The sequence below is a fragment of the Canis lupus genome, chromosome 4 (assembly GCF_048164855.1).
Source record: "Canis lupus baileyi chromosome 4, mCanLup2.hap1, whole genome shotgun sequence".
In the NCBI taxonomy this organism is placed as follows: Eukaryota; Metazoa; Chordata; class Mammalia; order Carnivora; family Canidae; genus Canis; species Canis lupus.
The window spans coordinates 63032139-63054935 of NC_132841.1; the positions used below are offsets into that span (position 1 = coordinate 63032139).

General features: G+C 41.0%; 1 protein-coding gene across 1 annotated transcript in view; it reads right to left on the bottom strand.

The window, feature by feature from the left end:
• The window catches only part of ITGA2 (integrin subunit alpha 2), a 102588-nt gene extending 84134 nt beyond the window's left edge, over nt 1–18454 (bottom strand). Inside the window, exon 1 of the mRNA XM_072824637.1 lies at nt 18229–18454. Within this exon, the coding sequence (XP_072680738.1) occupies nt 18229–18286 (58 nt within the window). The 5' untranslated portion in view covers nt 18287–18454. The remainder of the gene's footprint in view (nt 1–18228) is intronic.
• Nucleotides 18455–22797: the final 4343 nt, after the last annotated feature.

The window sequence follows — 22797 nt, forward strand, 5'->3', positions numbered from 1 at the left end:
TAAACACGCTCATGTGCATGGTGCATGTTGTGTGGTAATAACGTTCTTTGTCTCTGACTCAGGAATCTATCTTGTGTCATCTGTCAGCATCAATGAAACAGTAACAGGCTAATGTATTAGCTTGTACTTGGGGTGCAATCAAATACTGGACCTGAGAGAATGGAGAACAAAAACGCCACAGTTGGGAAGTTGGAGGTTGAATGACAATGAAAATGGATACCTCCTGAGAGTTCAGAGAAATCTTGGGAGAGCATTGTATTTTCCTACAAGGGTGGAATAGAAATTTGAAGGAGTCTTATATCAGTTTGAAGAAGCAGAGAGACTCCAGCTGACATCTGAGTAATAATTCCCTGCCTCATGGTTTGTGTCTATCTTTAAAAAAAACAAAAACAAAAAAAGAAAAAAGAAAACAGTGTATGCATGTATCATTTATTTAGCAATTACTCTGTGTTCATATTAAAGAAACATGTGCATCAATTCCATGGCCAGAGATAAATTCATTAATAGAATATTAAGGCTATAGGGGTAGCCTTATAGATAAATTGCATCCCTTCAAATTCCTCTATTGAAATCCTAAGTCTCAATGTGATTATATCTAAAGATAGGGCATTTAAGGAGGTAATTAAGATTAAAAGAGGACATTGGGTAGGACCCTTATCTGATAAGATCAGTGTCCATATAAGAGGTAAAATACCAGAGAGTTCTCTCACTGTGTGATCACTGAGATAAGGCCATGTGAGGACACAATAAGAAGACAGCAGTCCACAAGCCAGGAAGAGAGGTTTCACCACAAACCAGCTCTGATGGCCCCTTGGTCTTGGATGACCAGTCTCCAGAACTGTGAGAAAATAAATTTCTGTTGTTAAAGCCACACAGTCTGTGATATTTTGTTAATAGTGGCCCCAGTAGACTAAGACAGGGAACAATCAGATTATATCAGAAAATTTCAATTTACTATTCTGAGTTTGAAAGATAATTCTGTCAATTAATATATGTGCATATACAAATACAGGAGAGATATACACTAATTCCACTTATGTCATATAAAGTTCATATTTTTTGTAGAAAAAATAAATCCAAGTTTCTTCCTGACAAAGTAACTGCATCAAGTCTTGGGCTACTGTGGCATGTAGTTAGATGATTTTGAGATCCTTTCATATTTTTTGATCTTATAGGCTATGAACATCTTCAGAATTCTTCTTAAATTCATTTATTATGATTTAGTGCCTCTTGATAACTCGATAGATTCTCTCTCTCTCTCTCTTTTTTTTTCATAAAGATGCCATCTGGCAGACTCACTGTCTCCTAGTGGCCAAGAGGACTGGGAATACCCACTTATCAATCCACTTTCTAGTTTCACACTTTATTCCTAAATTTCCTCTTTATGAAAGAAGAAATTCTCCTTTCCCCCCCCACCTCTCTCTCTGTCTCTCTGTCTCTCTCTGTGTGTCATTCTCTCACACACAGAATAGCATTTTTTTGTGCATTTAGCAAGTCAATGCCTGCTGAATAACTTGCTCAGTAACAAGATATGCCTCACATATCCTGAGGCAATATATGGAAATAACAGGCATAACTGAAGTGAATATTTCCTCTATTAAATCTCTGTTCACAGGCCACTTCTCTATAAACTTTGGTTCTTCCCCTCCCATTCCAGCCTGCACACACCACACTCTTCTAACTTCCTTGATACTCACCATTTGCAGCTCTTATTGTGGTGTACTGCCTTGAAATGTTACTCCTCTCTTCTCATATATTCATTCTCCTGGAGAGCTGTCATCATTTTCTCCCCTACCTGTGTCTTACCTCCTGGCCTATTCTCTCAGCCCAATTCAGCTGGACTCTGACTCTTCCTTAAACACACTGATCCCCAGCCTTTTGCATTCATTCCCTTGGCATGGAATATTCTTTTCCCAAAAAGGGTCATGTTCACTCTCACTGCCCTTCTGTTTGCATCAAAAATCAATCCATCAGAGCTGTCTTTCCTCACTACCTGTGATGGGCAGGGGGTTCCCAATGATCCCCATCTCCTATTATTCATGTCTTTGTGTGATTCTCTTCCCTGTTACTTCAAACCAATAGAACTGGAGATTCAAAACATAGAATTGAAGTTTGGGGTAAATCACTTCTGTTATTATATTACATAAGACTGTAACTTCTGTCTTGCTAGCAGATGCTCTCTGTCTTTGATAAAGCAAAGAAGTCCACAGGGCAAGGAACTCAAGGCAGCCTCCAGTGGAAGCCAGAGAGGAACTGAGGCCCTGAGTACAACAGCCCTAGAGAAAATTAATTCGGCCAACAATCAAAGTGAACAGAAATGGATCATTCCTTAGCTGGTCATTTAGATGAGGCCTCAGCCCTAGCTCATACCTTGAGTACAGCTTTAAGAGATACCCTGATGCAGAGCATCTAGTGAAGCCAGGCCCGAATTCCTGACCCATAGAAATTGTAAGATAATAAAGGTATATTATTTTAAGTCATTGCCTGCATGGTAACTTGTTATGTAGTAATAGATAACTAATAAATAACCCCATGTAAAACAATAACTGCCTATTTATCACCCTCTGTCCAGCAATCTCTATCCCCTAGTGAGGCATCACTACCTCACATGTTATAAATCTATCTCTTGTATTTGTCTGCCTCCCTTATTAGAATCTATACAGGAAGATCTAAGTTTTGTGGAATTGAAAATTCTACAATTTAGGGCAGAGTGACTCTTTAAGGAAAAAATTACAAAATTATGAAACAAAATTCAGGTATTAAATACTTAATTAGGGGCAGCCCAGGTGGCTCAGCGGTTTAGTGATGCCTTCAGCCCAGGGCGTGATCCTGGAGACCCAGGATCTAGTCTCACGTCAGGTTCCCTGCATGGAGCCTGCATCTCCCTCTGCCTGTGTCTCTGCCCCTCTCTCTCTCTCTCTCTCTCTGTCTCTCATGAATAAATAAATAAAATATTTTTTTAAAAACAATACTTAATTAGGATGAGAAAAGCAATCCTAGCAAATTACATACTTTTAAAAGCTGAAAAACCTGAAAAAACAATATACACTTTACTGATTGTCTAACATACTTTTGTAATATCTTTTTCCTACAGTTTTTGGCTCTATACCTTTTAATGACCTTTTCATTTGACAATTTATAAAATCATATTGCCTAAAAAGTATTCAATATTTTTTGGCATGGTAAATTGAATCTTTTTAAAAAATATTAACTAACTAATTAATTAGAAGGGGGGGCGGGGAGGAGCAGAGGGTGAGAGAGTCTTAAGCCCTACTCAGGGTTTGATCCCATGACCCCAAGATCACGACCTGAGCCAAAACCAAAAGTAGGATACTCAACAAACTCCATCACCCAGATGCCCAGGGATGGTAAGTTGAATTTTGAAAAATATTTATTATTTATAGTTAAGAGTTCTTTTCATTTTTATATCTCTTATCTGTAATGTCATGTGAATATTTAGGACTGTTTTCCAGTATCATAAAGGAGCTATAATATTTTAAGTTCCCTCAAGTTTTCTTTACAAGGATTAATCCTGAAAACCTTTGAATTGGTGACATTTCTCAACCAGTTTGTTGTTGACATCTTTGTTGAAACATGCTATGTTAGGGTACAAAAGAGACAATGACCTCAACTTTTGCATGTCAGGCTGTGTAGACACTTCGGAAGGTGCCTGCAGAGTGAGAGTCCTTGAAACTTAAGCTTCTCTTGTTTAATAGTAAATCTATTTTGTCCCTGAGAATAGGGAATCTGCCTATTTTGTTTACTGCTATATTCCTCAGTATTCATAAGAATGTCCAAGACATGGTTGTCAATAAACTGAATCAAGAAACTGCTGATTGTTTCACCTTTCTTTTTTTAAAAAAATATTTTATTTGTTTATTCATGAGAGACACAGAGAGAGGCAGAGACTAAGGCAGAGGGAGAGGCAGGCTTCCTTCAGGGTGCCTGGTGCAGGACTTGATCCCAGGACCCCAGGATCACGATCTGAGCCAAAGGCAGATGCTTAACCACTCAGCCACCCAGGTGCCCCTTGTTTCACCTTTCTCTCTAAGAATAACATATAATGGGAGATCAATAAAGAATTTTAGAGAACATTTAACTTTGTTTTTTATCTAGTTATAGGTGAACCCTATAAAGAAGAGGTGGATTATTTTGGGAGGGTGATGGAGTAGCAGAAGTATGCCATTGCTAGAAGTATGAGGATTTTTTTTAAATTGAAAAATCCACATGCTGGGCAAGTCTAATAGTATCTCACAGTACCTAAGAACTTAGGGTGTGAATGCTCTGTGACCTTGTGCAAGTTTCTCATCCTACATAAGCTTTCACCTGTGAAATAGATATAATACATAAATCTACCTCATTGTGATCAGACAATGCATTTAAAACTCTCAACCCAGGGACGCCTGGATGCCTCAGTGTTTGAGCTTCTGCCTTTGGCTCAGGTCGTGATCCCAGGTCCTGGGATTGAGTCCTGCATCAGGCTCCCTGCAGGGAGCCTGCTTCTCACTCTGCTTATGTCTCTGCCTCTCTCTTTGTGTCTCTCATGAGTAAATAAATAAAATCTTAAAAAAAAAAGAACCAAAAAACTCTTCGACCCAGTGCCTAGTAAATGATGAGCACTTAGTAAAGACAGCTGATTTCGTTGGTTGTGTTTTGTTCACTATTAATGTCATTATATATTACCAAGGATAGCACAATTTTTGTGAAATTTATAAAGGCATACTAATTTGTGATCCCACCTTCACCTCTATCATGAAAAGCATATTCTAACTGAATTTCCATTTAAGTTTCTGAGAGTTGATGTGTATTAGGTAGGGGGACGACACATTGTTCCATTTTGCTGAGGCATACTCAAAGTATACCAGGAAAGCCAAGAAAACATTATCAGTTGGTGGATTCTCCAGGAAGTAACACAATCAGGAAGTGGGGTTACTCAGATCCTGACTTTACACTTTGAAAACAGACTTCAAACTCTAAAGTGTAGCTAATCATTACTTAGAATACGTATGACAATGAAAAATGGTCATAGGTTACATTAGATAATTTGAACACATACACAACCACAGGAACTCATTTTCAATAGCATTGTCTTCATGATAAGAGGACAAAAATGCAGAAATAATGTAGAAAGTCCTCTTCTGTTCCTAAAAAAACACAAAGCAAGTAAACTTAGAAATTACCGGCCCTCTAGAAATAACCATATATCATACACAGATTTAAGCACTATGATGGTTGGCTTATAGCTATACTGCTTAAAAAAAAAGAAAAAAGGTAGTGCAAAATCCAAAAGCATAAGATGACCTTTACAACTGCTTTTGGATTATAGTGGCATAACATCTTCCTGCTTTCATTAGGAAAGAAAAATGCAATTTTTCTCTGAAGGACTTTGAGTGTTAAATTTTATAATCAGTAAGGATCTAGATGCTACCCTTTTCCTCCACAGGTGATTTTAGAAATGAAAAGCAGAGCTCCTGAGGGGATGACTTGAATCCTCCAATTCCCCCAGGGTCTGATGCAGCTGCCACAGGACAGGCACTACATAAATGTTCCTTAAAACAGATCTCTTCAATAAATGGATGATGATAAAAATGGATGAATACCAAGTATATGGATATTTTAAAAACAGCATCATATATACTTTTCCAGTCTGCAAATTACTTTGCCATTCATCATCCCCTTTGATCCTCCCATTGGCCCAGAAAGGTAGGGAAGAGTTTGCCTGTGATATGCAAAGTCACTGGGAAAAATGGCAATTAGTTTACTCTTCAGGGCTGGAGTTCTTCCATGAAGCCATGAACATTAAATGTGCTCAATACTGGCACTTTGTTGTATTGCACTTTACTTTATTGAGCTTTATGTTGTGTTTCTTACAAACTGAAGGATTGTCGGCAGCCTGGGTGGCTCAGAGGTTTAGTGCCACCTTCAGCCCAGGGCGTGATCCTGGAGACCAGGAATCGAGTCCCACGTCAGGCTCCCTGCATGGAGCCTGCTTCTCCCTCTGCCTGTGTCTCTGCCTCTCTCTGTCTCTGTCTCATGAATAAAGAAATAAATAATCTAAGAAAAGAACAAACAAATTGAAGGATTGTGACAACCCTGTGTCTAGCAAGTCTATTTGGTACATTTTTCCAATGGCATTTGCTCACTTCATATCTCTGTGTCATATTTCGGTGATTATTGCAATAATCAATATTGCAATATTGATTCAAACTTTCCCATTATTATTATATTTGTTATGATCTGTGGTCAGTGATATGACTTGCTGAAAGCTCAGATGATGATTAGCACTTTTTAGCAATGAAGTATTTTTAAATTAAGGTATGTACTTTTTTGGATGTAATGCTATCTCACACCTTTTTTTTAAGGATTTATTTATTTATTCATGATAGACATAGAGAGAGAGAGAGAGAGAGAGAGGCAGAGACACAAGCAGAGGGAGAAGCAGGCTCCATGCAGGGAGCCCGACGCGGGTACGTGGGACTTGATCCCGGAACTCCAGAATCAGTGCCCTGGGCCAAAGGCAGGTGCTAAACCGCTGAGCCATTCAGGGATCCCCTATCTCACATTTAATAGATTATAGTATAAATATAACTCTATATACACAGGGAAACTGGAAAATTACTTAACTCACTTTATTGCAGTGTTTGCTTTATCGTGGTGGTCTAGAGCTGAAGCCTTATGATCTCTGAGGTACATCTATCTATACATGTTTGTTTAGTGTAATGGATCTCAGCTGGGAAAACTTTGTTCCTCATGGGTATTTTGTAAGGCCTGGACATATTTTTGGTTGTCACACTTGAAGGGGGGCGGCTTCTAGCATCTAGTGGGTGAAGGCCATTGATGCTGCTCAACATCTTACAGTGGACAGGACAATACCTCCACCCACCCCCACCTTATCCCCCTGACCGAAGGAATCATCTGGCCCAATGTCAATAATGTCCATGTTGAGCAACTCTGATGTAAACAATGAACTGCCCTGTAAGCACAATTAAGTTGATTAGGTTACTGTGGTGGTTTTAAAATCTGTCTGGGAATTATTTGATACTCTTCCTCTCAAGAAAAAAAGTCTTCTCCCTCAGAATCTAGGTGAGACTTTGTGATTGCTTTGATGCAGAGAGGCAGTTGCATGATTTCTGAGTCTATGTTACAAAAGGCCATATGGTTTCTGCCAGTTTGGTGGAAGGGGGGGGGGGGAAACATATGTCTTTGGATCCCTGAGTCATCCTGCAGGAAGTCAGGCTATCAGAGGGTGCCATGATAGCAAGGCCATTTGATGGGGCCACACAAAGAGAGAACTGCCTACCCTCTTATAGTAAGCACATGAGAAACCACAAGCCAGAACTGCCCAGACAAGCTATTCCCAAAGTCCTACTGAAGAAACCATCAGAGATGACAAATGGTGGTTGTCATTTCAAGCCACTAAGTTTTAGGGTGAGGGGTTACATGGCAATAGCTAACCAGAACAATCTCCAAATTCAGTTACTTGAAATCAAGTGCTCTAGTAAACAGAATATCCTCTCTCCCTCTAAACCGTCTGAAAGAATGAAATCTTAACTAGAGAACTGCCACTCCTCAAGTGAAATGGATTATAATCAGCCTATGGAAAATAGGTCACCAAGGGGTAGTTTGTTAAATAGGTTTACAGAAGTTCTGAAGAACATTTTGAAATTATGGAGAACACACTGCAGGTTGGAGTCTTGGGCCTTAGTCATTTTGAAAACTGATTATTATAAAACTGAGGCATTTACTAGATGATCTCTTGATGTTGTCCCAGGCCTAGATTCTAGACTATCCTAATCTATGCATAGTTTTCAAAAGATAGGCATTTTTAAATTGTAACATAAAAAGTGCACCCTAATGAATATGAAGAATGAAGATTAAAATAAATATGAAGAATCACCTTACATCCATCAAACTACAAAAAGCTAAAAAAAAAAAAAAACTACAGCAAGTAAATTAGAACCTAATATTGGTGAAATTTGTAAATTCACACATTATTGAGAACTAAACTGTTCAATATGGAACAAGAGCTAAAAAATACACATAATCTTTGACCCAGTAATGCCTCCTCTGGAAACTGTCCAAAAGGAAAAAGGAAAGAAAAAGCTTCTTGCACAATGATATTTATAGCCACATTATTTACAGTAGGGGAAAAAGCCCACAGGAAACAACCTAAATATCCAACAATGAAACAATAGTTAGCCATGATATGGCAGGATGCATTAATTCAAAGCTGTAAATACAAAGCCCATATAGAAATGTACAAAGATATTAAGTGAAAAAAAGTAAGTTGTTCATATTCATATAAATGGTAAGTATATCTATAAAAATTACTTTCACACTTATAAATGTCAAAAGAGAGAAATACAAATATTTTTTCTGTTAAGGTGACTATTTTAGTATGTGTCATTTTTCTATAAGGATATTAAAACACTCTGCTTTAATATTCTGAAATTATTAGTCACGCTTAGTATTTCAATGGACATATATACCTCACAGTTATCTGAATGTTCATTTTATGTTTATTTTTTTAATTTTTTTACCAGTCATTTTTCTGAGCACTTACTATATGCCAGGTCCTGGGAATACTGTGATAAATAAGATTGAAGGTGATTTAGAAGAATGTGTTCAGTAAGAGAAATAGTCCAACTGAAGCTAAATTATGGGTGCTAGCTTTATGAGAACAGAACAGGGAAACCCAGACAGCACGTTGGGGAAAAAAAGATGTCTACACTGCCCTCATGCTTTTATTGATCTTGTTACTTGTCAATACTCTAATTGGACATTTCAAGGCAAAGAAGAGATATCTTAAAAGCAAACAAACTCTGTCAAAGAAGTGAAGAAAAAAGATCAATGAAAGTAATATTTTAATATTTTAGCCAATTCAGATAAATCAACAAATAGAGACTTTTTTTTTTTTTGGCATATTCTAATTGGAAAGAACTAGGAAGTTTTTGGCTTGGCCTTATTTAGAATGTTTTTGCCCCGGGTTACAGTGGCTGTCATACATGTCTCATGCTGTCATCACTCAATTCAACAGAATTCAACTGGGCACAGATGACAAGGACATGGGCCCTGTCTTCTCAGAGTTTGCAATCAATGGGGGTTAGAGCTGAGTAAATGGATTCTTGAAATAGAAAGTGACAAGTGCTATGAACGTGTAGAGGACACTCAGATTGGGGTTGGGAATGAAATTGACACATAAATGATGTGCGGAATAGGGGTGGGGATAGAGAGTATTTCAGAAAGAGAAAGCACAGACAAAGGCATGAAACTGTACTCTTAAGAAGGGTTAGGGTCATATCTCACCTAGACCATAACAAAAAAGTAATGATAAAATGATGTCTGATAATTTGGGGGCAAAAATTAAATACTGTCATAATAAAGGGGTTTTTAATTACTATGTGCTATGGTCTGAATACTTGTGTCCCCTGCCCCTCCCCAATTTCATATCTTGAAATCCTAACCCCCCCCCCGCAAGATGATGGTATTAAGGAGTGGGGCCTTTGAGAGGTGCTTAGGCTTCACCCTCATGGATGGGATTGGTGGCTTATAAAAGAAGCTCCAGAGAGACTCCAGCCCCTTCCACCAGCTATGAACCAGGAGGAGGCCTCTTGCCAGCATGTGACCATGCTGGCGCCTGATCTTGGACTTCCATCCTCTAGAATCATGAGCAATAAATTTTTGTTGTTTATAAACCGCCCAGTCTGTGGTATTTTGTTACAGCAGTCCAAATGGACTAAGACACTTTGACATTTACATAAATTATTTATTTAATCATCTTTTAATTTTTCATTAAGGCTTTTTAATTCAGGCTATTTATTACATTTTTATGCTGAAAAGAAGATAGACATTGCATATAAGTATCCCAATTTTCAAGACTAAATTATTCTTTTTTCTCCTCAACCATGTTAATAGGTACACAGAAAAATTAAGTCAATTGTTCTGAAAGATCTGTTTATACAGTAGCATTTGGAATATGACTTTAGAAAGGTTATAAAATCCAGAAGATTCAGTGTCCATATTCTAACAAGTGTCCATGAAGCTATTTGGTCAGGACCTGAAGGTAACTGGTACACAGTTTGGAATAGAGTTATCTGACTGAGCTGACCAGAGGCCAGCTTGCATTCAGTCTGTATTTGGACACGGTATCCATGGGAATGAGATCAGGCGTGCACAAAGACAAACAAAGGCCACCTTCAAATGAATGAGAGGGAATGACAACTGCCAATGTTCAAGGCATCCATGGGCACAAGAGCTTTGCTCATGCTTTTCAAAACACAATGAAATAATCTCTTACACTGACAATACAGTGTCCATCACTCCTTTATTTCCATTGCTCTGTTTAAACACCAACCTCATTTTTATACAGAAAGCCTTTCAATGCTCAGGAGTTATGTATGGCTTCTGTAGAAAAACCATCTCTAGTCACTTTAAACTCCTAAAAGGAAGTATTGCGGTTATTCTTTCAGAACATAGAATAATAATGCAGGAATCTTCACCGACAAAATTGCACAGTTGCCGTGAACTGTTTGGACAACAAGAACAGACAACTCTTTCAAAGGAAGAACGATATATTTGAAAACTATTAACAGTCCCAATATTCTGTGGACCTGAAAACATTAGCAAAATATGCAGTTCAAGTTTATACTGGTTAGTGTCATTTATATGTACAAGAGTCAGCAGGCACAGACTGGAAAAAAATACTTGTATATAAGCACTTTGAACTAATTGTAAGTTTAACAAAATTAAGCACTGGCATTAATTTCTTTTCTAATTTATATGATTAAATGAAAATGTTTTAAAACACTTTGAAAACACCCTGAGTTACACAGAATAAAAGGCCTTAATATTTTACTAACAGAGCTTTTCAAAGCCAGCTCTAATTCTCTGTGTTATATGGGACTATGACTTCTGAAATGACTTTGAGGATCTTTATTATACTGGATAGAAATAAAGAACTAAAAGTTTAACTGGAGAAACCTACCTATAACTCCAAAGAACCCTTCTTTGTTAGGAAATCTGACTAAAGCACAGATATTAATTCTGGGACCAGAATTTGAATTCTCTTACATATTACACACCCTAAAAACCATGCGAAGCTTATTAATTACAGCTATTTTAGTGTGGTAAATCTGTTCTGAAACAAATATATAAAAGGGCTCCCTCATCAATCCAAGCAGCCACACTGGGGGGTGGGGAGGTGCCTATGCCCACAGCTTGGCTGCCTCCCTCTGCAGTCCTCAAAGTCATCAGTTTCACCCTTGACTCATCAGTTCATGTCTTCTCCATGTCAGACCCTGGAACCCCATGGAGACTGCCCTCATCAAGGCTGTCCAACATGCTTGACTTCTGTGAGGAAGATGATCCAACTGACCAACTCTTCCCTCTCAAAATATTTGTGTGGCGCCCCACTTCCTGCGATCTTTTTTCTGTTTACTACTCCCACCGCTCCTCTGCCCCTGGCATCTCCTCTTCCTCACCTGACCCTCTCAGGTAATCCCTCGTGTTGTCACCGAAGCCATCTGCTGGTCTCTGCCTGACTCACCCATGGCATGTCTTCAATGACTCTAGTCTCCTCTGACTCCTAAATCTCTATCCCCTGTTGTTCTCTCTCCTGCTTCTAATACTGCTGTATATGCAACTATCTCCTACCTAGACATGCACTTGGATGTCTCAAACAACCTAGATGCACATGTCTAGGTAGTAGACAGTTGTATATACAGCAGTATTATATTATTATATTATATATTATAATTATATAATGTACAATATAACATGTCCATATTAACATAGATTAATAGATAATAATTATATTAGCATATGTTAATAATACATGCTATTACATAGCATGTCTATAAAACATGTCTATATATGTCTATATTAGATTATTATGTTATATGTAATAATATGTATATTATGTTATAATAATAAGTTGCCTTTTTTACTCATCTCCCCCTGTCTCAGTCAATAGCAGCTCCTGGGTTCTCTACATCCAAAACCTAGGCCTCAGTCTTTTCCTCTCCTTCAGTTGCTGCACCACAGTAAATCTTTTGCCAAATCCTGTCTGTTCTCCCTAACTACTTTACAAACCTGTCCCCTGTTACCTTTCTCTACTGCTACTGAGCTTTGGCACCATCGTCCCCCAATTGTGTACTAAGTTAAAACTAAGACCAGAACCAGTTCTTTATCCTTAGTGCTTTTGGGGCCTTCAGTATGGCCTCTATTCAATCCACCATCCTCCCTGCCTCCAGTGATCTATGCAAGGAGCCAATCTGATCATGTCACTCCCCTGCTTAAGGCCTTTCAAAACTATCCAATTGTCCTAAATAGTCCATTTTTCTTGCTGCAGTTTATAAGGCCATTTCGGGTCAGATGCCTGCTAACTCTCAGCTTTCACCCTCTGTGAATACCTTGACCAGTATGTTCTGGACACAATGACCTTCTCCTTTCCCATTCAAGCATCTAAAACAATTGATCTAGGATCTAGGAGACTTGTGTCCCATTCCTGGTTATGTTACTTTCTATCTTATATTGTCACTAATAGCCAGTTTACAAGGTGAAAACTGGACTCTGACCCTTGAGGCCCTTCACAGTAGATTTGAACTGTAAAGATTCTTTGCTGTTCCCATGAAGATGTGCGGGGAGGCTTAATACTTAAATGCATCACAGTGACATTTCTCCATCCTCTGAACTCAATATTAAGTTCTGTACCACTCATTTAGCAATTAATTATATATAACCAAATGATATTTATTATGTTATAGAAACTTATATTACATATATATATTATAAGCATAGACAACAAAACAATATGACGAAAACAACATAACCAAGTTTTAAATTACACATTTTTTTTTAGGCACAAGGAGATGGCTCTAAATATCAATAATTCAGAAACTCAAAGAGAATATCAAAGACCTGCTTTCTGTCTTTCCACTGGGCCAGTGTACTGGCTTTATCCTCCAGATAGCTGACATTAAGGCTATCAGATGGCTACAGTTATCCCAAGCTCCACATTTCAACCTGGAAGTATGTTTCTTAACCAATGTCTCTCTTACGAATGAAAATTCTTTCCCAAAAGTCTCCAAGCCTATCTCCCTCCATGTCTCATTGCAGTCACATGCCCATGTCTAACACAAACCCTGGAGAGAAGTATGAGACCATCAGGAATGGCCCAGTGCAATCACAGCTCGAGGTTCCCTGCCTCTCACTCCACTCTCTTAGCTGTGTAGAGGAAGAGGCGGCCCCATAACTGGACTTCTGTCAGAAAGGAGGACGGCAGGGTCTGAAATTGGTTTGGTACCTTCCAGGGACTGAGACAATGTCATCATCTCATATTTGAACTGGTTTCCAAATAGACTATAAACTCTCTGGACCATGTTTCAAGTTTCCTATGGCCGGGCCTAGCACATTGCCTTACCTAAAATGGTTACTCCATAAAAAAATGTTCAAATACTAGTATTATGGAATTCACCACAGCTGGATGAACAAAGCAAACAGCAATGGATCATCTGAAGAGGCATCAAAGGAATCACTTTCACATACAGAATCTATTGTTGTTTCAGGACTTGTGTGTTCAGGTTAATCATTAGTCACCATAATAAATGAAACAAACAAACAAACACAAAAATCCTCCGATCTTTGACTTGCCAATTAGAATGACAGCCTTATGTGGTTCTTCCTCTTTTGGTACCTTCCAGGGACTGAGACAATGTCATCATCTCATATTTGAACTGGTTTCCAAATAGACTATAAACTCTCTGGACCATGTTTCAAGTTTCCTATGGCCGGGCCTAGCACATTGCCTTACCTAAAATGGTTACTCCATAAAAAAATGTTCAAATACTAGTATTATGGAATTCACCACAGCTGGATGAACAAAGCAAACAGCAATGGATCATCTGAAGAGGCATCAAAGGAATCACTTTCACATACAGAATCTATTGTTGTTTCAGGACTTGTGTGTTCAGGTTAATCATTAGTCACCATAATAAATGAAACAAACAAACAAACACAAAAATCCTCCGATCTTTGACTTGCCAATTAGAATGACAGCCTTATGTGGTTCTTCCTCTTTTGTGCTGTGCTGAATCTTTCAGTAACATCCCAAGGCTGATAGTCCAGACAAAAGCTTTTGACTTAAGTGGTAACATTCACATGACACCAATGTGATTTTATCACCAATTTATATCACCAATGATATTTTGGTCCTTTGCCATCTTTCCTGAAATACTTTATTTTTGACATACTGACTTGAATTTGTTTTTATTTCACGGAATGTCTAAAATTCCATCACTAGAAGCTCATCTCTTTACATTAACAGGCTTCTCTCCCTTCTGATAGGCCCACGGCTATTAACACATTAAGACAGGACTAGTCATCACCCACCTTAGAGGGAATTCATTTGAACTGACGCATTCACTGCCTGTCTTGGTGTTGAAACATACCTGTCTTGGTGGTCATCTCACAACAAGGTGGTACAGGCAATACCGGAATTTTAATTTGTTAGGAAAGACAAGATACAGCTCTAATATTTAAGCAATTACTTGCAAATCTGGCTGCATGTCAGAAGTGCATGAATAATTGTTTTTAAATAGTGATCCTGAGCCCTGGTGCATGAATTTAAATCAAACAGAGGTTCATGAACCAGGACTTAAGAGAGCAAAGCGTCCTTGAAGTCGGGTAGGTATAGCTGGAGAGCCATGGGGTGGGGAGTTACTTTTTAAAAGGGTGGGTTTACAGCTGCACAGGTGCTGAGGATAAGAGGGAAGAGGCACTTTAGGGTTGGTCCCAGAAATGAAAGATTATCTCAAACTTCCCTTTTAGTCAGAAAAGAAAATTTTTTCTACTTTATAATTTTGCCTGGGGTTGTCTCTTTTAATGTAGGAAAATTGTGAGTTGCAAAGGGATAAGAAGAAATGGGGAAAATCATGAAGGCAGTGAAGGCAAAGGGAATAGCCTGGAAAATTGCACTTAATATGGTCTGATCAAGTGCAGTCAGAACACAGAAGGGTGTACACAGGTGTATAGATATGGCTTTGAGGTGTGTGTGCCATGTCTGTGTTTATGTGCAGTAGGTGTACTTGTGTCTATGTGTGTGCATGAGGAGTGTAGCAGAGAAAAGCCCAAATGGGCAGGCCAGGCTGCAGCCAGATGGCAAAGAACCTTTGCCGAGAAATGTGGACCTCACCCAATACGAGGTGGGGAACCACCAAACGTTTGAAGCAAGGGGCTGATTGGATACAACTAAGTGTCCAGAAAGATAACATTGGTGACAATGACAAGAATGGATTAGAGGGGTAAGAGATAAAAACAGGAAAACCAGTGTACCATTGTCCAGACGCAAAGAAAGTAAGGGTCTGAACTTGGTGGTGGCAGAGCTGCATAAGGTGGGGAGGATGGATAAAACTTGGAAATGGGCTGTGAGGTTGAAACAAGGGAGAAGATTCCTGGTTTTAGCATCTTCATGCTAATACTGCTGCTGGTAAACAACAGTGGACGATACGGGAGAGAATTTTGGGGGGCACTTGTTGACTTCAGTTGAGGACGCATTGAGGCCATGCTTATTTGACATCTGGGTGAAGATTGTTGGTAGCAGATGAAAATACTGATCTGGAACCAGGAGAGAAGCCTGGCTGGAGATCCTGACTTGAGGGGGGAACTAACCCAGAGAGAGAGAACTGGTAAAGATGAAGACTAGGATTCAGGATGGAACCCAAAACACCTAGGACTGGGCAAAACAGATGAGCCTGTGAAAGAGAGTGAGGAAGAACTGCCTGGAAAGCAGGAGAAAAATAGGGAGAATAGAAGACAGAGGTGGAGGGTGTTCCAGGAGGACAGAGCTTCCAAATTACATGTTAAAAGAAGGATTAACTTATTCTGAGAGAAATTAGAGTATTTACAGCTTGACAGGAGCTAGGGAGAGGATTTGAAGGTATTCATTAAAGAGGCGGTGACTCTAGGCCAAGGTGCCAGAGATAGGGAGAGAAGGTGAGGATCGTCTGTGGCTTGGCAGCACACTGTAGAATGTAAGTGCCATCATGCATTTTAAAATTACATTTTCCTTTCCTCTATGTATCTATTGTTTAGATTAAGGATGAAATAGGCCCCTTTGGGTCTTTCTCTTCCATCCTTCATCTGCCAGTTACCATTTTGACGACTCTAGGCACTTAAACCAAGAAGTGATCAATGCAAGGTGATATATAGGAAACTGAACTTTGGACACTGCTTTTTCTTTTTTTCTTTTTGGACACTGCTTTTTCTTAAATACCCATGGGAAGGTTTATAGAAAGTAAATTTGACTCTAAATGTTAAAATGAGATTTGAGAGTTTTAAGTGTCTACATTGGTTGCATGTATGCTGGAGAGGATGTGAGATGTATAAACACACACACACACATATTGCTTTTTACGTTCCCATTTTTGGTATTACACAGTTGTACCTGTATATGATTTATAAACATCTATATGTGTATGTGGAGAGTAATGATGAATACTCAAAAATTTTACATACATAGGGTAATGCCAAAAAGATTCAGCTATCACTGACCTAGAGGCTTAATTATTCATGTTAATCTGGGATATTCATGGTATCAGAAAATGATATTGCTTCCCTAGGAACCTGGATTGATATCACAAACGACAGAGCTTGATTATGATCATCCTGAGTTAAGAGAAAACTTGTTTCTTGGGTGTGCAGATAACTGGAACGAAAGGAAGGAATAAATATAAAAAAAATCATTTGTACACATGTCATTTCAAATCACCTCTGCTTTCTTGCACAGATTTGTCCTTATTAACTCCCTCCAGGTTAAAAATCTCTATACCTGACTTTATGCCTGGCAGCAACACATTCCACTGAAGTATTTCTCACCGCTCTTGAAAAAACAAGCCTCAACACTTCAAAGATAAGAAAATGATGTTATGTTTCCATAGCTTCTGTTAATAATGGGTAATTAAAGAGAGATGAAAAGCTCGGATTTAAATGTGTATTAGTTCTTGGGAAGGTTGTGCTGTTCCAGAGACTGATTTTCAAGTGAATCCAACTTTACTGGCAACTCCTCAGTTAGGGCTGGTTGTCCCTCAAAAGACTCTTGGGGCACCGGCACAGAATACCCACGAGGCACCTTTGTCTAAAGGGTTAGACTGAAAACCTAATGATGCTTCCTTTCTCCTGGGAGTGGGGATGGTGGCGCTATTCTTAACTCTGCCTGGGAGAAAATGCTACAGGGTTCTCTGGGTTAGGTTTCTTCCGTAGTAAAGGAGAGCTCAGCTACATCCCTTAAAGGAAGATACGAAATATTTATATGTATTAGGAAATATTTATTTTCTTTGTAAAAACACTTGAAAAACAGAGACCATTTTTTGTTTTGAGAGCTGTTCAAGCCACAGCATAGAACGTGACCTCTCCCGCCCCTCCTCCCGCTGAAGTTCTTAGACTGAGCGCACCCCGGCTGGGAGGAGGCTGCGCTCCAGGGACGAGGGTCGCACGACTTGGTGCAAAAGGCGGCGGGTGGGCCTCACGCCCAGCGCCCGCAGCCGGGGGTGCCGCTTCGTTAATTCTCTCGTTGGCAGCGGCAAAGCTCAAGAAAGTAAAAAAAAAAAAAAAAAAAGGAACTTTTCCCGGCCTGAGTCGATGTTAAGTCGGACAGCAGCGCTACAACAATCAGAGGAAGGCAGAAGGGAAGGAAGAAATGCCCTCTGCCAAGTGTTGAAGAAGCGCTAGGTTTTCCTGTGTCCTCTAGGCTTGGAGACATCCGGGCTGCAGCCCGAAGACGCGGGGGCGCAATTCACACCCGCGGGTGCAACCGGGCGTCGGGGGCTCCCGGGGGCGCGTCGGCATCGCGCTGGGGCGGTGCACGCCGCCTCCCGGAGCCGGACCCCCGCACCCCAAGAGCCCTGCGGGGCGGGCTCGGGGCAGCACCTGCTGCCCACGCCGGGGTGCAGGGCTCGGCCGGCTCCGCGCACCCCGAGTCCCCGCTCCGCGCGTGCAGCGAGGGCGCGCGGGGCCCGGCTGCGAAGGCGCCTCAGCCACAGGGCGGGACGTGCCCCGTGCGAACCCGGCGGGGAGGAGCGGGGAGCCTCTCCCTATTCGGCTCTGGATGCCGGGCAGCCCCGGCCCACGTGGGACCCGAGCAGAGCCGCGAGCCGCGAGCCGCCTGCCCCGGCCCCGGGCCCCGCGCAGGTCCCTCCCGCGGCGGCGGCGGCTGCGGCGCGGACTCCCGCTTACCTTGACCGAGCACCAGCAGCAGCCGCAGCGGCGCGCCCCCTGCGCGTCCCGGCCGCATCCTGAGCCTGCCCCGGGCGGGGGGCAGCACTGCTCGCTCCGTGCACAGGAGTCCGGACCGCGGGCTCCAGCCGCCGTCCCGAGGGCTCCCTCGTCCCGCCAGGCCCAGGCCAGGGAAAAGTCGCCCGGCAGCTCCCGGGGCTCCAAGGCCCGCCCCGGCCCGCCCCCCGGCCCGGCACACCGGATCTGCCCCGCCCCGCCCCGCCAGCCGGGTCCCTGCACCCCCCGCCCCGCCCCGGGCACCTGCGCTCCGCCGCTCCCCGGCCCCGCCCCGTGGGTGCCCAGAACCAGACTGGGGGCCGGTCACTACCCCGCCCCCGAGGCCTCGGCCCTTCTGCAGGCTCCGGGCTCCTGGGGGGGGGGGGCGCCCCCCCAGGCGGCGCAGTGCCCCGTTCTCCGAGCCCTTCCCAAGTGGGTGGGGGAACGGCCAAAAATAAGTGCAGAATGACCAGGTTAGGAAAGAAAGAAGATCTGCTCACAAGTTATGATTATCCGAGGTATATTTAAGCAAGACCTGTTGCGAGAGCACCGTGTGTGTGCGTGTGTGTGCGCGTGTGTGTGAGATGAATCCCCATTCATTCCTCTCCTCCAAGATAATAAGCAGCTGATTTGATTACTAAGTTTAAGCGATTCACTTCAAGACAAAGAGAGGAGTGAGAGCCCATATATGAACTTGTGACTCTTCCTCTTTGTCTGTATTACACCATGACCATTTTATTCCTTTTTTTTTTTTTTGTTTTTTTTTAGTCTCAGATCTGGAAAAAACAACATTCTGTAACCATATCTGGGATTTTTACATACCAACCTAAGAAATAGGATATTCACTTTTCTTTGAATCTGACTTTTTTTCCCTCCAAAAGCCTACAAATTCCCAGCATGTTGCTGAAACCAGAATTCTTCCAGTGACTATTTTTATGAAATAATCAGATGTTTTAATAAATCAAACTTAAGGAGCTATTAGACTAATCATTATTATTATCACCATTCCAAATCTTTATGGGGCAGGTAATAGAGCACTATGGGATGTCTAGGATACTGCCACTCGGAAGTAAAGTAGTTTACCATGGGAGGACTTAATTGATTGGTCTAAATCAAATGCTTTCCTTTACCATAGCGGAGTCCAGAGTCTTGAATTTTTAAAACACTAAATTGGTATTCATCAGGTGCTACTGCTTATCCTCATGACTATAAACTTTAGAGCTTTGAATTCAAACTGTATAGCCGCTGGTTCTTTCCTGTTTTCTTACTTATCACTTACTAATCCTGCTTACTAATCCTGAGAAACACTTGAAGGCATTTTTTTCCTGACCTGTCTGTGGTACTCACCTGCTTACTAAGACTCCCGCTAACACCTGAGAGCTCTCAGGTGGCCGTTTACTAACCCTGACACCCAACCTTGACTCTCCTCACAGGCTTCTTACAGGAAGTCAGCCAGTTTGAGGGAGATGAATATCTGTCTGTTTCCTTCTGACTCACTGAAATGTGAGTAAGTGTTTGGAACAGACCCTTGTTTGGGAGGCGATGTAGTTCCCTTCATGTGAGAGGAGGATCTGTGCTTTGTCTCTGGGTGCTGGGGAGGCAAATGCTCCCTTCTTTGCTGTTGTGCTCACAACGGGACAAATTAGCATTATGCCGGCATGAGGTAGAGAATAGATCAGGAGCAAAATTTTTCCAGAGTAGGCAAAAATTTCAAAGTTCAAGAAACAAAGAGTTGACTCCTGCCCCACATTAATCTTAAAAGTATAAAATGTTCCTGGGACAAAATAGTTGGGAGAACTCATGCCTTAATCTTCCTAGGAACTATTCTGCCTAGGTATAACTGTGCTGGACACACATTCGGAGGAAATAAGATCAAGGCAGGGCTTTTTGAACTCTTTGGTCTCAAGGAGCCCTTTATACTTAAAATTTTTGAGAATCTCAGATGAATGGATAAAAAGATGGTGAAATAGATATTTTCTAACACTTCCAAAGTCCTTTACTGCCCTTGGGGTGGAGTCCCAGTCCCACTCTGGAGTCTCCAGGTCTATGGTGCCTCTGGGGCAGGTGGCCTCCTCTGACAGCCTACTTGATTTGCTCCTTCAGGTATTCTCAGCCCTCCTTGGAGTACTTAGGGGCCTTGGAGGGGGCTACCGAGAAAGCCAACATCAGCAGAATGATGCCTGAATTCTAAGACTTATTAGATGTGAGAGTTAAACTTCGGAGGGACTGGGGTTTGGGGTGTCTTGAGACTGGTCTGCTCACGCCTGTACTGGGTGAATTGGCTCATGACTGGGGTGGGGCTACCTCCTTAGACTTCTGAAGGACAGTCTGGCTCTTTCGCTAGGCCCCAGCAACTTCTAGTCATACACCAAGTGGATGGTGGCCCCAGCCACAATGCCTCCTCAGCAACCATGCTTGTGGCACCATGGTAGTTCACCTCTGTGCACAAGGACCAAGATGTTGGAATATTATTCAGCTGCAAAAAAGGACATTTTGCCATTTGCAATGATGGATGAAACTGGAGGACATTATGCTAAGTGAAATAAGCCAGACAGAGAAAGACGAATACTGCATGATCTCACTTACATGTGGAATCTAAAAAAGCCATCTCATAGTACAGAGACTAGAATGGTGGTTACCAGGGCCTGGAGGTGAAGAAAATGAGGAGATGTTGGTGAAAGGGTACAAACTTTCAGTTATAAGATGAATAAGTCCTGGGTGCCTGGTGACTACAGTCAATAATATTGTATTGTATATTTGACATTTGCTGAGAGAGTAGATCTTAAGTGTTCTCACAACGAAAACAAAAAAATGGTGACCATGTGAAGTGATGGATATGCTAATTATCTTGATTGTGATAATCAGATCATTTTATCTATTTTTTCCCTAATGGTGTATATACACATATTTATACACATATATACAAACTGTAATTGTCAATTATACCTTATTAAGGCTGGAAAAAATATGGAGGATCCCAAAGAAGTTTTGTTTATGTGGATTATTGCTACCTGTATTTACCATGCAAGAAATTGGAACAGATACGTTCTCTAATATTTATATATTATGTATTTATGTATTAATTCAACAATAATGGTCTTATGTATTAACATAAATAACATATTCTACAAAAAAACCCATATTTCCCCCAAGTAAATAAATCATGAGAAGAATGGCTTTGTCTTACATTTTTGCCAATCTTTTTAATGTCTGGCTTAAAAAATAAACACTTGATTTCTCATATCTGCTCCTGCATCCAATATGTTCTGATGTGTAGTTTCAGTGAAATTATATTAATTTGGTAATAATTTGGAATTAATCTGGTATCACACAGATGCAGATGAAAAAACAGAACATAATTGTGGATACACCTGATACTGTCCCCAAATGCAACAAGTGGTAGCTTCTTAAAGACTAGTTCCAATGTGGAATCTGAAACCACATCAATAACCTTTGCCTACCCTAGTGTGTCGATTTGCAACCTCAGGAGTCCCTGGGGTTGAAATTTGAAGCTGGCCCCCATACATGGAGGGCAAGGAGAGAGAGGAATGAGGCAGACATCTTCAGATTGAGGGGTTGCAGTTTTAACAAGCAAGGGAACTTACACGCTAGGTTTGTCTGTGGCCGCAAGATGAGTGACTCTCCACATTGCTGCCAGCATCCTAAGTTTATGTAGAGCCCCTAACAGGCAGGATTTAGTCATATATACAGTTCATATAGTCTCAATAACACATTATTTTCTCAAAGCCATGTCCCTAATGTTGCTTCTACATTTCAAGGATAGGGGAGGGGATAAGGAGCCTCCAATGTCCTGAGTCCAATTTGCAGATCAATCAGTCATAACCTCCTCCAACATGTTGTGCATTAAAATTCATCGGCCTACTGAGCACTTTGAGTAGATCTTTTACCCCTGCAAAAGTTTTGTCCCCTCATACACTGGTCATTTAAAAAATATTGGTTCACTGAGTTGTGCAGATTTTCCAATTGTTGATGCATTTCAGCACACAATATAAAAAAAGAATCATATCACCTAGCTCATCACAAAAGTCTTTACATTTTGGGAAGCTGTCAGACTCATGCTAGCACATACACATTTTCCAAAATTTCAATTTTCATTTGAAAGCTTGGATTTGATCATTGGCAACACATACTATCAGTGGTTCTATGTGAATAAAAGACCATTTCATTCATTTTTGAGAAATGTCTACCCAATACCCCAGCCTGAATAATCATAGTCTGTCTATCAATTGTTCTTTCAGGTAAAATGGGTGTTCCATGAAAAAAACATGGCTAGTTTGGTTTATGAATCATTGAGACAACCATCTTGACTCCGGGTGCAACACAAGTGCTTAATGTGTATTCCCAGGTTTACTCATGCAAAATATTTAAAGGACATGTACTCAAGGGTTGAGATTTAATAAAGGTAGTTAATTTTTACTGCTTTGTCAAGGACATCCTTTTTGTTGTTAGAGAGAGATAGCTCACACACAGGAACACAATGGGGGGTCAGGACAGAGGGAGAGGGAGAGATAG